At 38.9% G+C, this 12,267-nt stretch overlaps 1 protein-coding gene across 3 annotated transcripts in view; it reads right to left on the bottom strand.

Annotated features, from left to right (window-relative positions):
- The window catches only part of ATXN10 (ataxin 10), a 189,936-nt gene that overhangs the window by 120,835 nt on the left and 56,834 nt on the right, over nt 1-12,267 (bottom strand). For all 3 annotated transcript variants that reach the window (XR_011433567.1, XR_011433568.1, XM_023631242.2), the window contains exon 6: nt 3,970-4,050. Coding sequence is in view for 1 of the 3 variants with exons in the window: in XM_023631242.2 (XP_023487010.1) it covers nt 3,970-4,050 (81 nt within the window). In the remaining 2 variants the exon portion in view is untranslated. The remainder of the gene's footprint in view (nt 1-3,969; nt 4,051-12,267) is intronic.

Genomic DNA, 12,267 nt, shown 5'->3' with positions numbered 1-12,267 from the left:
AAGCTGGTTCTTAAGTGACATTTTTTTAGATTTAGGATGTGGTCAATTAAACGTTAAATTTCTGACTTATTACATATTTTCATTATGAAAAGAGCACAGTCTTACTTTAGAATATCATCTTAACATCTCACTGTATCTGGAAAGATTATAACTTAATATTTGGTCCCCAAGGCTAATAGTCCCTTTTCCTACCTTCCATCCTGGAAAGCCTTGCTGTGCCCCCTTGGAGTTCTGATCTGCTCTTGGCCATGCACATACGGAATGCACGGACAGAGGCATATCTCTGCTGTCCCCCAAAATATAAGGGACTGTAAAATTGTTTTTTTAACTGATGCAGTTACTCCAGAATGACAATATTACTATCACCCAAGTGACAAAATAATGCTACTAAAAAGCAGGAGCCCTGTCTTGAATACTAGTACATCAGGCAACTTTGGTGTCCTCAGCATTTAGCACACCACAGAAATTCAATGAATGTAAGTTAACTTAAAAGTTAAGGAAAGAGGCTCCACAGGAACAAGTATCTAGCAACAGTATGCTTTAGTTTAGTATTCTCCAAGCTTTTCTGATCAATAAAAAAATTTTCATTGCATCTCCAATATATGTAATTTATAGATAACCTACAATTGTCAAACTAGATAATAAATATTAATAAAGCTTAGTTGCTTATTTTTTTTAGATAACAAGTAAATATAAGCAGATGCTCTAATATATTCCTGTCATACTCAACAGGTCATCTTGCATATCCCACTCTGCAAACTACTCCACTAGTGGAGCAACCATGACAGCTGTCATCAAATAAAGGATGGAGCCTTAAAGAAAGAGGCAGCAGCACAGCTGAGCAATTCTGCTCATTACATGAACCAGAAGAGACGCAGGTGAAGCGATCGGTCCTGGGGGACTCTCCCCCATATCCTCCCTTGCCCTCTCCCTTGCCCTGGCAGCTCCTTTTAGGCACATCTCGAAGGTACCAATAGCCCCGAGATTTCCATGTCACTATTTGACACCTTGTCCCCTAGAACATGAATGAAACAAGGAAGCAGAGCTAGATATGGCCATGCTAATGATTACAATCAAGAAGCAGTGGCAGTCCTCAGGTTCAGCACTGCCACTGACCAAAGACAAGTATCTTGACTCAAGAGTTCCCACAGCAACCTTCCCCAGAACCCTGCTGGGCCAGGCCATCTGCTCTCGATTGACTGAGTCATCTGCTGTCTAAAGTAGCAACTTAGATAGCATCCTGAAGACAAGTTTCACTAAGTGTTTGATATTAGTTGAGCCTTCTGTTCCAGTAGTGTTCCAGTACTGATTCTGGTGAGTGTTAAAGATAGAGAATTCACAAGATTCAGTCTTTGTCCTTGAAGAACACATATTATAGCAGAAAAGCAAGTAATTATGATAAACCTGAAGACAGGAATGCAAAGAATTTTGCTAGGAAAACCAACAGAGAGCAGGTAATATCTGATCAGGGCCTATAAAGCATGAGTATATATATTCACCAGGAGGAGAGGCGGTGGTCAGGGCACTTCAGGCAGAGAAAAGGACATATGCAAAAGCATGAAATTACAGCAAGGTCTGGAGAATTGGAGAAGTTCTGTGTGGCTATAATGTGGTGACTGGGGGAGGGAATGGAGAGGAGTTGGAAATGAAGCTACATCATAAAGGGCCTCGTACGCCATATTACAAAATTTAATTACATTCTGTAACAGGTTATACATGCCACTAAAATGGCAGGATAAGATCTATGTTGGTAGTAGAGTAGATAACAGAGGAGAAGGGAAATAAAAATTAGAACAATCAAACTTTGCGCTATTGCCCACTCATGTTCACAGCAGTATTTTATTCACATTAGCTGAAAGGTGGAAGCAACCCAACTGTCTGGCGATGGGTGACCAGACAAGCAAAATGTGATATATACAAACAACAGAATATGATTCACCCTTAAAAAGAAAATTCTGACACATACTATAACATGGATGAACCTTAAGGACATTATGCTAAGTGAAATAAACCAGTGACAAAAAGACAAATACCGTATGATTCCACTTATATGAGGTACTCAGAGTAGTCAAATTCATAGAGACAGAAAGTAGAATGGTGGTTGCCAGTGGCTGGGGTAGGGGGAAATGGGAGCTGTTTAATGGGTATAGTTTCAGTTTTGCGAGACGAAAAAATTCTGGAGATTGGTGCACAATAACGTAAATATACTTAACATTACTGAACTGTACACTTAAAAATGGTTAAAATGGTAAATTTTATATTATGTGTACTTCATCACAATTTTTTAAAAGGCTATAACCAAAGTCCAGTCAAAGATGACATAAGGGTAAACCAGAGCTGTGACAAGAGAGTGAATTCACAAGATGCTGAGACAGTATATTCAACAAAGCTTCCTGATCAACATGAACTAGCAAGTGGAGGAGGAGTTGGGGATAACTCTGAGTTGTCAACCCAGTAGATGATGATCTTACATTAATCACTATACTAGACAAACCTGTTCATGAGAAAGAAGATTCATTCATTTACTCATGCTTTCATTCAAACAACTTTTTTTTAACCTGTTATGTGCCAAGCACTGTCTGGGAAATCATAACAGAATAAAAAAGATCAAATCCTTGCCCTCACAGAGCTAACAATCTAATGGTAGCATCATACGATAGCAAGCAGGTATAGGACATGATATATGGTATAATAAATAATGTGATGAAATGAAAGCACTTCTCCTACAAGAAAAATAAAGGAGGGGGAGGAGGTGACATTTAAGCAGAAACTCGCATGAAGAGAAGCAGCAGCTACAACTTTTTGATAAATAAAAACAGAAAATGTTTAGTCTGTCATCCTCAAATGGTTAGGTAATGATCAGTTTAAAAGTAGATCATTTGATAGGAATATGGACAAAAACTTGAATATTAAAATACAATTAAACTGTGTATTCTCCTTATATTTAGGTGTTCTTTACTGCAAAGCAATTTACTAATTTACAACACTGTTCTTCATGTTACTTAAGTCAAAAAACTACGAATAATTCTTTCTCTGAAATAGAAGCATGCATATGGTGGTGGTGGCCTCCAGGGCATTAGATTTATAAACATAGTACTTAAAATGACTTTAAAAACACAAACTTTTCCTTTTTGTTAAAGATGTTAAAGAAAAAACACTACTTAAGACTAGAAAGAAGTGCATAAGCTTAATCAGTGGAACTCAAATATATAGTAAGAATTTCAAAACCATGGCAATTATAAAAATTGTGATTACAATCAAAAGATTAACATTTTTTAAAGTTTGTGGTCATCAGATCTGTGATTTCTGAGTCAGTTTTATTTTCCTAAGGCCACATTTCCAATACGGTTAGGAAAAACACATACTACTGGAATGGAAAGAGTGCTGTGATCCTCTAACTTTACAGGTCAAGAAACTACATCCAAACAAGGTGAAAGACCTGGGGACGGTCAGATAAAGAAGCACTATCACAACAAGGCACAGAGCCAAGGTCCCTGCACTCTGAGGGCAGTGCTCCTCCTACCACAACAGCTGTGAGATCACAGAAGGCTACTGATTTTCTTTCAGTCTGAAATATCTATCGGAAAACTACAAACTGAGCAGAGTATATTCCAAATCATTATACCAGTGACGTGAACAAATGAGCACATTTCAAATATGCAGCTGTAATGGACAGTTGCGTGAAGACTATTATAAATTCAAGGGACAAGCGTAACATTTTGCTCCTAATGTTTTTTAATATGCCTTTACTGAGTAATGGCACCAACCTGGATTCTGCAACCCTATGTAAATCAGTGCCTGTTGTGGCTAAGTTGTAACGTTAACCAACCAATTTAAAACCATTACTGACACAGAAACATGTATTTAGAGATTTTGTGCCAACTAAGAAACCACAGAGTTTTTCAGTCATGTACAGGATACTCTATATGGAATGCTAAATACTCAAAACCACACTGGTTTTTGGGTTACCTTTCTTGATTGCTCATTTTGGCATACATGGCTTTTACCAATTCCGGGCTTTTTAGAAAATGGTCTGTAATGATCAAGAACCTAAGAAAAAATGAGGAAAAAGTTTGGTTACTAGAAACATAGTAATACGGACATGGCCTTTACTACTTTATAGGCATATCTTATACGTAAAAGCACTACTTTCGACTGGATTTTTCATCAGCTGAAATCTTAAAATGTTTTAAGACATTGACATACTATTTTTCTATTAGGAGCTAAAAGAAAATAAAAACCTCAACATATTTTTCTCCAGTTTTACTTCTGAAAAATTTATTGAAATGATCCAAATGTATTCAACTTGGAGGAAAGGAGCCACTACAGCTTTTATCTAAGCTGAGAAAGGAAAATATGTCACTGTAGTTTAAACAGTAAAACGAAATTTAGCTACAAGTTCAGTATAAACAGAAAACATACTGATTGTTTCAGTCAGAAACTTAGTGCTAAAATTAAACAGAGAAATAGTCACGTCACACTTTTTACTTAAACATATGCCACCAACACAGTAATGAATGCTGGCTTGACTCTCGACTCTTAAAGAACTCTCAAGTTACCAAGAAAACATCCTCATTGTCAAGCAATACACTCACCTAAACTTAAGAGGTGAACTTATGGAAACCCTGAGGCAAAGATTATAAGCATATTTCTTCCAAGTACCACTGTGACAACTAAAATGACTGAATAGTATTATTAACTAATTCTGAAGCATATTTACCAGAGGGCATCTGAAGACGCAGGAACTAAAGAATACACTGTTTATAACCAAAGTTATAGTAATGAGTGACTGTAAAGCATTAAATATATTCACACACAGCTCATTTAATCACTTCTTAACAAATATATAATAAAAGTGTATCTTTCAATATGATAACCAAATGAAGTATATTAACTACTATAACATTGTTATTTCATATAAAAACAAATCTGAACACATATTCTATTTCTTCTGCAACCTTTAAAATAACTGATCAATACTCTGATGTAAAATATTTCTAATAATAATGGATAATATTCAAAATCCTCAAGCAATTTTGATATCAATTTAGGTAGGTCAACATGCATTTCAAGCCAGGTACACAAAATTGTAATCCTAAAGCTCATTCATAATTCAGCCATTTGGAGTTCAAAACATTTTCCCACATGAACATTAATTCAAAAAAACAATGTTCCAAGTTCTGTGCTAGGGGCTTGGTCACAAGCCCTATTTCCACACGCTAACAGTGGAGAAAGACCCATACATAGACAGCTAATTAGAGAAAAATGTCTTAAGTGCAACACACACACACACACATCACCGGTTAGAGAAAGAATGATTATGTAACCAGAGGGCTTGGGGAAGAGGGGACGATAGAGGGGGCAGAAAGATCAAGGAAGCTAAAGGAGGTGCTCCATGATTCCTTAGTTGAAGGAATCAGAGGTGACAAAAAAGGACTTGGAAAAACAGCATGAAGGAAAGAAGAGCAATGTGCTCAGGGAACTAACAAGGAACAAAATACTATTAAGGTTTAAAGAAGGGTTCAGGACCAAAAGCTTACATCCTTGAGCGCTACTGGCAAATGGCCCTCAGCCGGCAGCCTTCTTCACAAGGTCTCCCTGAAGAAACCTCCCCCGACCAAGGGTGGAGCTGACTGAAGACGGTGTGGGAACCATGCCTTACTTCCCCGACAGTGATCATTAGTGTTCTTTTTCTTTTTTCTAGATCAATTTTGTTAATCTTTTTAAAGAACCAACTTTGCCTTTGTTAATTTTTTCTATTGTTTTTCTGTTTTCTATTTCATTGACCTCTGCCCTCATCTTTTATGATTTTCTTCTTTCTACTTACTCAGGATTTACTATTCTCTTCTCTTTCTATTTTCATAAAGTAGAACCTTAAGTCACTGATTTCAGACCCTTCTTCTTTTCTGATATCAACATTTAAATCCGTAAGTGTCCTTCCAGGCCCTTCTTTTGCTTCAGCCCTCAAAGTTTGTACTTTCATTATCCTTCAGTTCAAAACAATTTTCTAATTTGCCTTGTCATTTCTTCTTTGACAAATCAATTATTTAGATGTGATAATTTCCAAAAATTTGGAATTTTTCTAGGTACCTTGCTATGGTTTTCTAGTTTAAGCCCACTGTGATCAGAGAACACACTCTGTATGTTTTCAATCCTTTTCAGATAGTTATTGAGACTCTTTCCTAGCCTGGACTATGGTCCATTTGGTGAACATAAGACACGTAGTTGAAAGCGGAGTGGATCTTGCCAGTGTTGAAGTAATGTTCTGTAAGCATCACTCAGGGAAGGTGGTCTCTAGCTCAGTACTACTGAGATCACCTGCACCTCCGCTGATGTCTGTCTACCTCTTCTCTCAATGGCTGCAAAGCAAGTGTTAAAATCTCCAAATATCACTTCCAATTCCCAGCATTACCAACTAACAATTTACCCGCCTACCTTAAATAATTATAAAAGCAGACGAAACATACGGAACAACAGTATTCATACAATGGACAACAGACCCAAGTCAATCAGATTGTGGAAATAAAATGCACTTCTGAGAATTTCTTCTTAAACAAACAAAATATCCTAATGATAAATGTGATCTGATCAATTTGTTTATAAAACCCTTCAGGCCTACTTAGCAGCTTGAGACACACTGAGGAAAGGAGGGCAGTTCCACACGTCGGAATGTGTGCTGAAGACGGGGAACTGGAACTGAACAGGTTTTCCACATGCAGGGGCACTGAGAGTGCAGGGGATGGGGCAAGGACGAAGAAGGAAGACGGCTCACAGCCACGACAGTGCATGTCGCCATGACCACCAGCATTATTTGGAGCAAAAATGAAAGCAGATTCATATTTTGACCTTTATACCAAGATGAATTCCAAGCAGGTCAAACGCTTAAAGATCAAAATTGAAATGATACAATACTGGAAGAAAGACTCAGTAGAAGGGTCTTTATAGCTATTACCCAGACATAAAAAAAAGATTGACAATTTTATGTAGTGAAAAATCAAAGATTTTTACATGAAGAAAAGTGCCACAAGCAAAGTTAAAAGACAAAAAAGTGAGAAAAAAATGTCTGCATTTTATTTCATATAAAGGGCTAATATCCCTAATTTAGAAAATATTCCTACATATAGATAAGGAAAAGACTGACATCCTAATAGAAAAATGGGTAAAAAAAATGAGAATGCACATAAAATAAAAATAGGCTCTTCAACCTATAAAAAGATGCTCAACCTCATAACAAAAAAATAAAATAAAACTACACAATGATAGCATCTTAAACCTCAGCAGGATTGGCAAATCCAAAATTTTGATGGCATACTGTTAGCAACAATGTAGGAAACCAGGTACTCTCAAAATCTGTCAGAGGGAATGTATCTTAGTACAACATCTATACACGACAATTTGGAAGTGTTTGTCAAAATTAGAAAATTTATAAAAATTATAAAAGCACATCCTGTTTGACTTAATAATTGGACTTATGAATTTCCCTATAATCATACTTTCCAACATGCATATGTGACATGTACAAACAAGGTTATTCACTGCAGCATTTTGTAGTTACGAAAAGATGGAAACAACCTAAATGTTCACCAATAAGAGAATGATTAAATAAATTATGGTATATTTATACAATGGAAGATTAAAGAATTAGGGAGTTCTTTACATACGAATATGGAAAGATCTCAAAAATGTACTATCTAGTGAAAAAAGCAAGAGGCCCAAAAGTGTGGTAAGAAGAAAGAATGGCTTATCTGCTTAGGGGATGGGGTCAAATGGGATGTGCCACTCTTCCTCTACTCTGTACGTGGGTCACCGCCACGGCATGGCCACTGATGAGTGGTGTAGGTCTACGCCTGGGAACCTAACCTGGGCCACCAAAGTGGAGCACACCAAACTCAACCACTAGGCCACAGGGTCGGCCCCAAGTTTATCTTAACAGTAGCTATTTCTGGGCAGGCAAAGTTCAGTCACTTCTCCAAAATAACTTAAGAAATCTCTACATCTCTTCTCAAATAGATAAAGAGAAACCAAAACAAAAAATGACTTAATTTCATCTCTCTATCATGGCAACTCAGTGACACAGTGCTTCAGGTTATCTAAAAATCTAGGTAGAATTATGATAACTAAAATACGGTCTTCACCACTTCCTTGCAAAGAGTAACTGTACACACAAATCATGTCACAGACTAAATAAACATTGTCAAATTGGCCTCTTCTCTCTTTGCAATCTAATACCATCCCCTCTCCCTATCCAAGCCATCCTTCAACTTTTACTTTACGACCGGCATTCTCTGGAACACCTCCCTCACCCCCAGACCAGGTGAACTTCCTGCCACATGCCTCCATGGCACCCTGAGCTTCCTCTTCTGAAACTTTCATGCTGGTTGCATAGAGGTCATCTCTACTTAGATGCACAGTGGGCATCTTAAATTTCATATGGCCAGAACAGAACCCTTGATCTCCCCTAACCCACCCCCAAACTGTTCCGTTCACCTCACTCAAACAAGCCAGAAACCTCGCTCCTCTCCTTGCCTTCCTTTCCCCACACCACCCGACAAAACGAATCCATCCAGAAGCCTCAAGGGCTCTCCCTGCATGGAATATTCAATCTATTCATTTCTCTTCATCCCCACTGCTGCCACCCTCATCTAAGCCACTGTCACCTCTTACCTGGATGACTACAACTGCCTCCTAACGGGCGTCCCAGCCTCCAATCTTCCCTGTCCTCCCACAGATCAACTTTTGTCCAGCAGCCAGAGAGACCTTTTAGAACATAAACCAGGTCGTTGCACACACTGCTTAAAACTCTCCAATCGCCTCCTATGGCACAGAGAGTGAAATCAATCACCTTTTCCTGGCTTACAAAGCCCTATGTAACGGGCCTCACTGACCTCCTGGACTGCTCGTCCCCTTCACCCATTCTGCTGGACTCCCTGGACTCCCTAGTGCTGCTACAGAGGCCTCTGCCGCGGGCTCTCTGCCCTCCGTGCATTCACTGCTTGGACTGTTCTTCCCAGCCTGTCTCCACGTTTACCCACAGATCTTCAAATGGTTGGCGATCTAGTTCTCTGCTCAAATGTCACCAACCCAGAAAAGGTTTCCTTGATCTCCAAATGTTAAAGAAGGACCTAGTCACTCTTCATCACCTCACCTCACTAAAGCATGTAATCATGACCTGATGTTTTTTCACTGTCTGTCCTCTCCATCAATCATATTTAAATTACTACTAATGAAAAGCTAATACTTTATAGTGTTTATGATGAGCCAAGAACCACTCCAAGGGACAGCTTAGCACACAAAACATTGCTGTAAATTTTTCTTCAAAGAATTTATCTAATATTTGTCATATATTTGGGGTCTTTTGTTCATTATCTGTCTCTCTCATTAAAATGTAGTGTCTTAAAATTTTGGATCTCCAGTGCCATGCACAGTACCTGACACACTTAAAAAACTCAATCAATAATTACTGAATTTATTTATTTGTTTGAAGTTAGCATCTTTAATCTTTTCTGAGTTTCCTAAAAGCCTGTATAGAGCAGAAGCAGTTTCTAAACCACAGGTTCTCCAAGATAAAAGCAAACCAGAGCCTCATGGAAAGGGCAATTATTCCCTGCCTGGAGACCACAGCCCCTTCTCCTATGACATGGTGGACAGCACTCTCAGCAGTGTCCTCATGGCAGGCCCACATTAAGACCAAGCGAAGCTGCTTCAGCACCGCTCCTCAGTGTAAACCAGGCCCCAAACCAGGGAGGACGGAGGGGCAGCTCTCCAACTGGTAGGAAAAACTCTGCTAGTATGCACGGAGGCACAGATGAACTGTCCATTTTTCAGGTAAACCTACTAAGCATTCCTTTGCACTTTTGAGTTATTCAGATAAGCACTGAGTGGAATGATGTCACACTCATACTCACTGGGTAACCAGTCAAATGCAAAACCATATGCTTTAAAAGTCAAGAGAACTGATTACTGCCTCATTCACTTTAATTAAATAAATTAAAAAGGCAAGGTACTCAAAGGGCAAGATGACATCTTCCCACGACGCTGCAGAAGAGAGAGTGGAAGCAGTGCTGCCATGCAAGGCTCAGAGACAGACATCAAGAGAGGCGGCTCTGCCACCCAACCACCCGCTCTAGTGAATGAGACCATGTCCATAAGTCTTTATGGACATGAAATACGAAAATCTGGAAACTTCTAATCTAAATCAATTCCTTCATTTTAAAAATAAGGAAAGAGAGGCCCATCGAAGTTTTTTAGTGTCTTGGTGAGGTCCCTTGGTTACCTAAAGCCAAAATAAGCACTCAGTTTCCTGACTTCTGTGGTTGCTCCTAGAATGTTCCCCTGTATCAAGCTTGCCATTTGCTCAAGCAGCCTCTCTGGAAAGGAGTTCGGGTGAACTTAAAAACCTGAGGTCTGGTTCTTCATGTTGCTTTCAGTTCAAAATGATTAAGGGTAAAACTCATTCATTCTTTCTTTCATTCAACAAAGAATAAACACCTACCAGTGAGTAAAGATAGTGACATTTTTACTTTAACTTTAGAACTATTCAGAGGATCAGAACAATTGTCACTCACATTCAACTTACAAATACAGGCAGGAAAAAGTGTTCTGTGTGGACACCCATACAAACGATGGGAATTCTTTGCTACACCACCTTATGGCATAACATTTAATATATAATACTAAGTGCAAATAATATTATACACATAAAGCAATGATGACAGAATGCCAATGGGAGATAGATGTTTTCCTTGCAACTCGAAAATGGTAATTTACATGGTTATCAATTATGTGTAAGTTTTTATGTGAGGACCATTAAGACAGGAAACCATCAGTCTGTTGATTCAGTGGAGATGCTTCTACTAGAAAACAAATGAGTTACTATCTCTGAAAAAACATTATAGTAGCTAGGGTTTCCTGAACATTGCATTTGTAAGGCACATTTACTGGGCTGCCAGATTTAGATGAATTCAAATGCCAAAATTCAACCCTTGGATTCATCCAGGGTTATCCAAGAGCATGAAAACATCTTTCACACCTACAAACAAAAGGAACAAACATTTTTAGAAGGACATTATCCGAATAATTCAAACTGAGTAGTGCCAAAGCCTTTCTCGCCTACTCTTTCCTGTGTTTCTTGTGTACCTAAATAAAAAGACTCAAAGTTATTGAAACCTTACATTTGTCCCTTTCCAAGAAAAGATACTAAACCCATGAATCCTAACACCATGTAGTTTTGCACTCTGCATCAGCCATCCCATAATGTTGGGGGGGTGTGAGGGCAAAAGCAGGTGTTCTTTAATTTTCAGGCATGGGTTCATATTTAACAGTGAGAAGTAACTTTTGGAGGAAGATTAGCCCTGAGCTAACATCCGCCACGAATCCTCCTCTTTTTGCTGAGGAAGACTGGCCCTGAGCTAACATCTGTGCCCATCCTCCTCCGCTTTATAAGTGGAACGCCTGCCACAGCATGGCTTGACAAGCAGTGCATATGTCCACCCCCGGGATCCAAACTGGCAAACTCTGGGCCACTGAGGCGGAGCACACAAACTTAACCACTGCACCACTGGGCTGGCCCCCTACAGGGAAAAGTTAACAATTTTGTTGGAAGCCTCTGGATATTTTGTGATCCCATTTTTATTTACCAAATGCAGAGTTCCTCTCACACAACTCAAAGTATTCAGTGTCTGTACTGGAGAAGACATCAGTTAACTACTAATACTACTTTCTATCCTTTTTCCTGTCTAATTCCATTTAGGGTTTTTGATAACTTTAACTTGAGCTATTCTGAAGCAGATTTTATATTCCGCTCTTTATGACATTCTGCCCTTTATTCTATGCTGCTAAAAATTGCAGATGGTTAAAATATAGATCCAAGATACTTAACAAATGAAAGAGAGTTCAGCCACAGAAAATTTCTCTAAATAAGGGGACTCTCACGATTCATCCGCCATGTTCATGAAATACTTGCACACTGAGGGAGGTTTTCTAGGCCAAGCACAATATCACGATACTTTCATATACCAACTTCTGTTTGTGTACAAATGGCAACTCAAATACAAATAAATGTTCAGAAAAATAAATCATTTAAAAATTAGGAATGGAGGCCGGCCCTGTGGCTAAGTGGTTAAGTTCGTGTGCTCCGCTTCAGTGGCCCAGGGTTTCGCTGGTTCGAATCCTGGGCACGGACATGACACTGCTCATCAAGCCACGCTGAGGCGGCGTCCCACATACCACAGCTAGAAGGACCCACAACTAAAAATACATAACTAGGTA

This window comes from Equus caballus, chromosome 28 (genome assembly GCF_041296265.1).
Source record: "Equus caballus isolate H_3958 breed thoroughbred chromosome 28, TB-T2T, whole genome shotgun sequence".
Lineage (NCBI taxonomy): Eukaryota > Metazoa > Chordata > Mammalia > Perissodactyla > Equidae > Equus > Equus caballus.
This window is presented reverse-complemented; position numbering and strand designations above follow the sequence as displayed.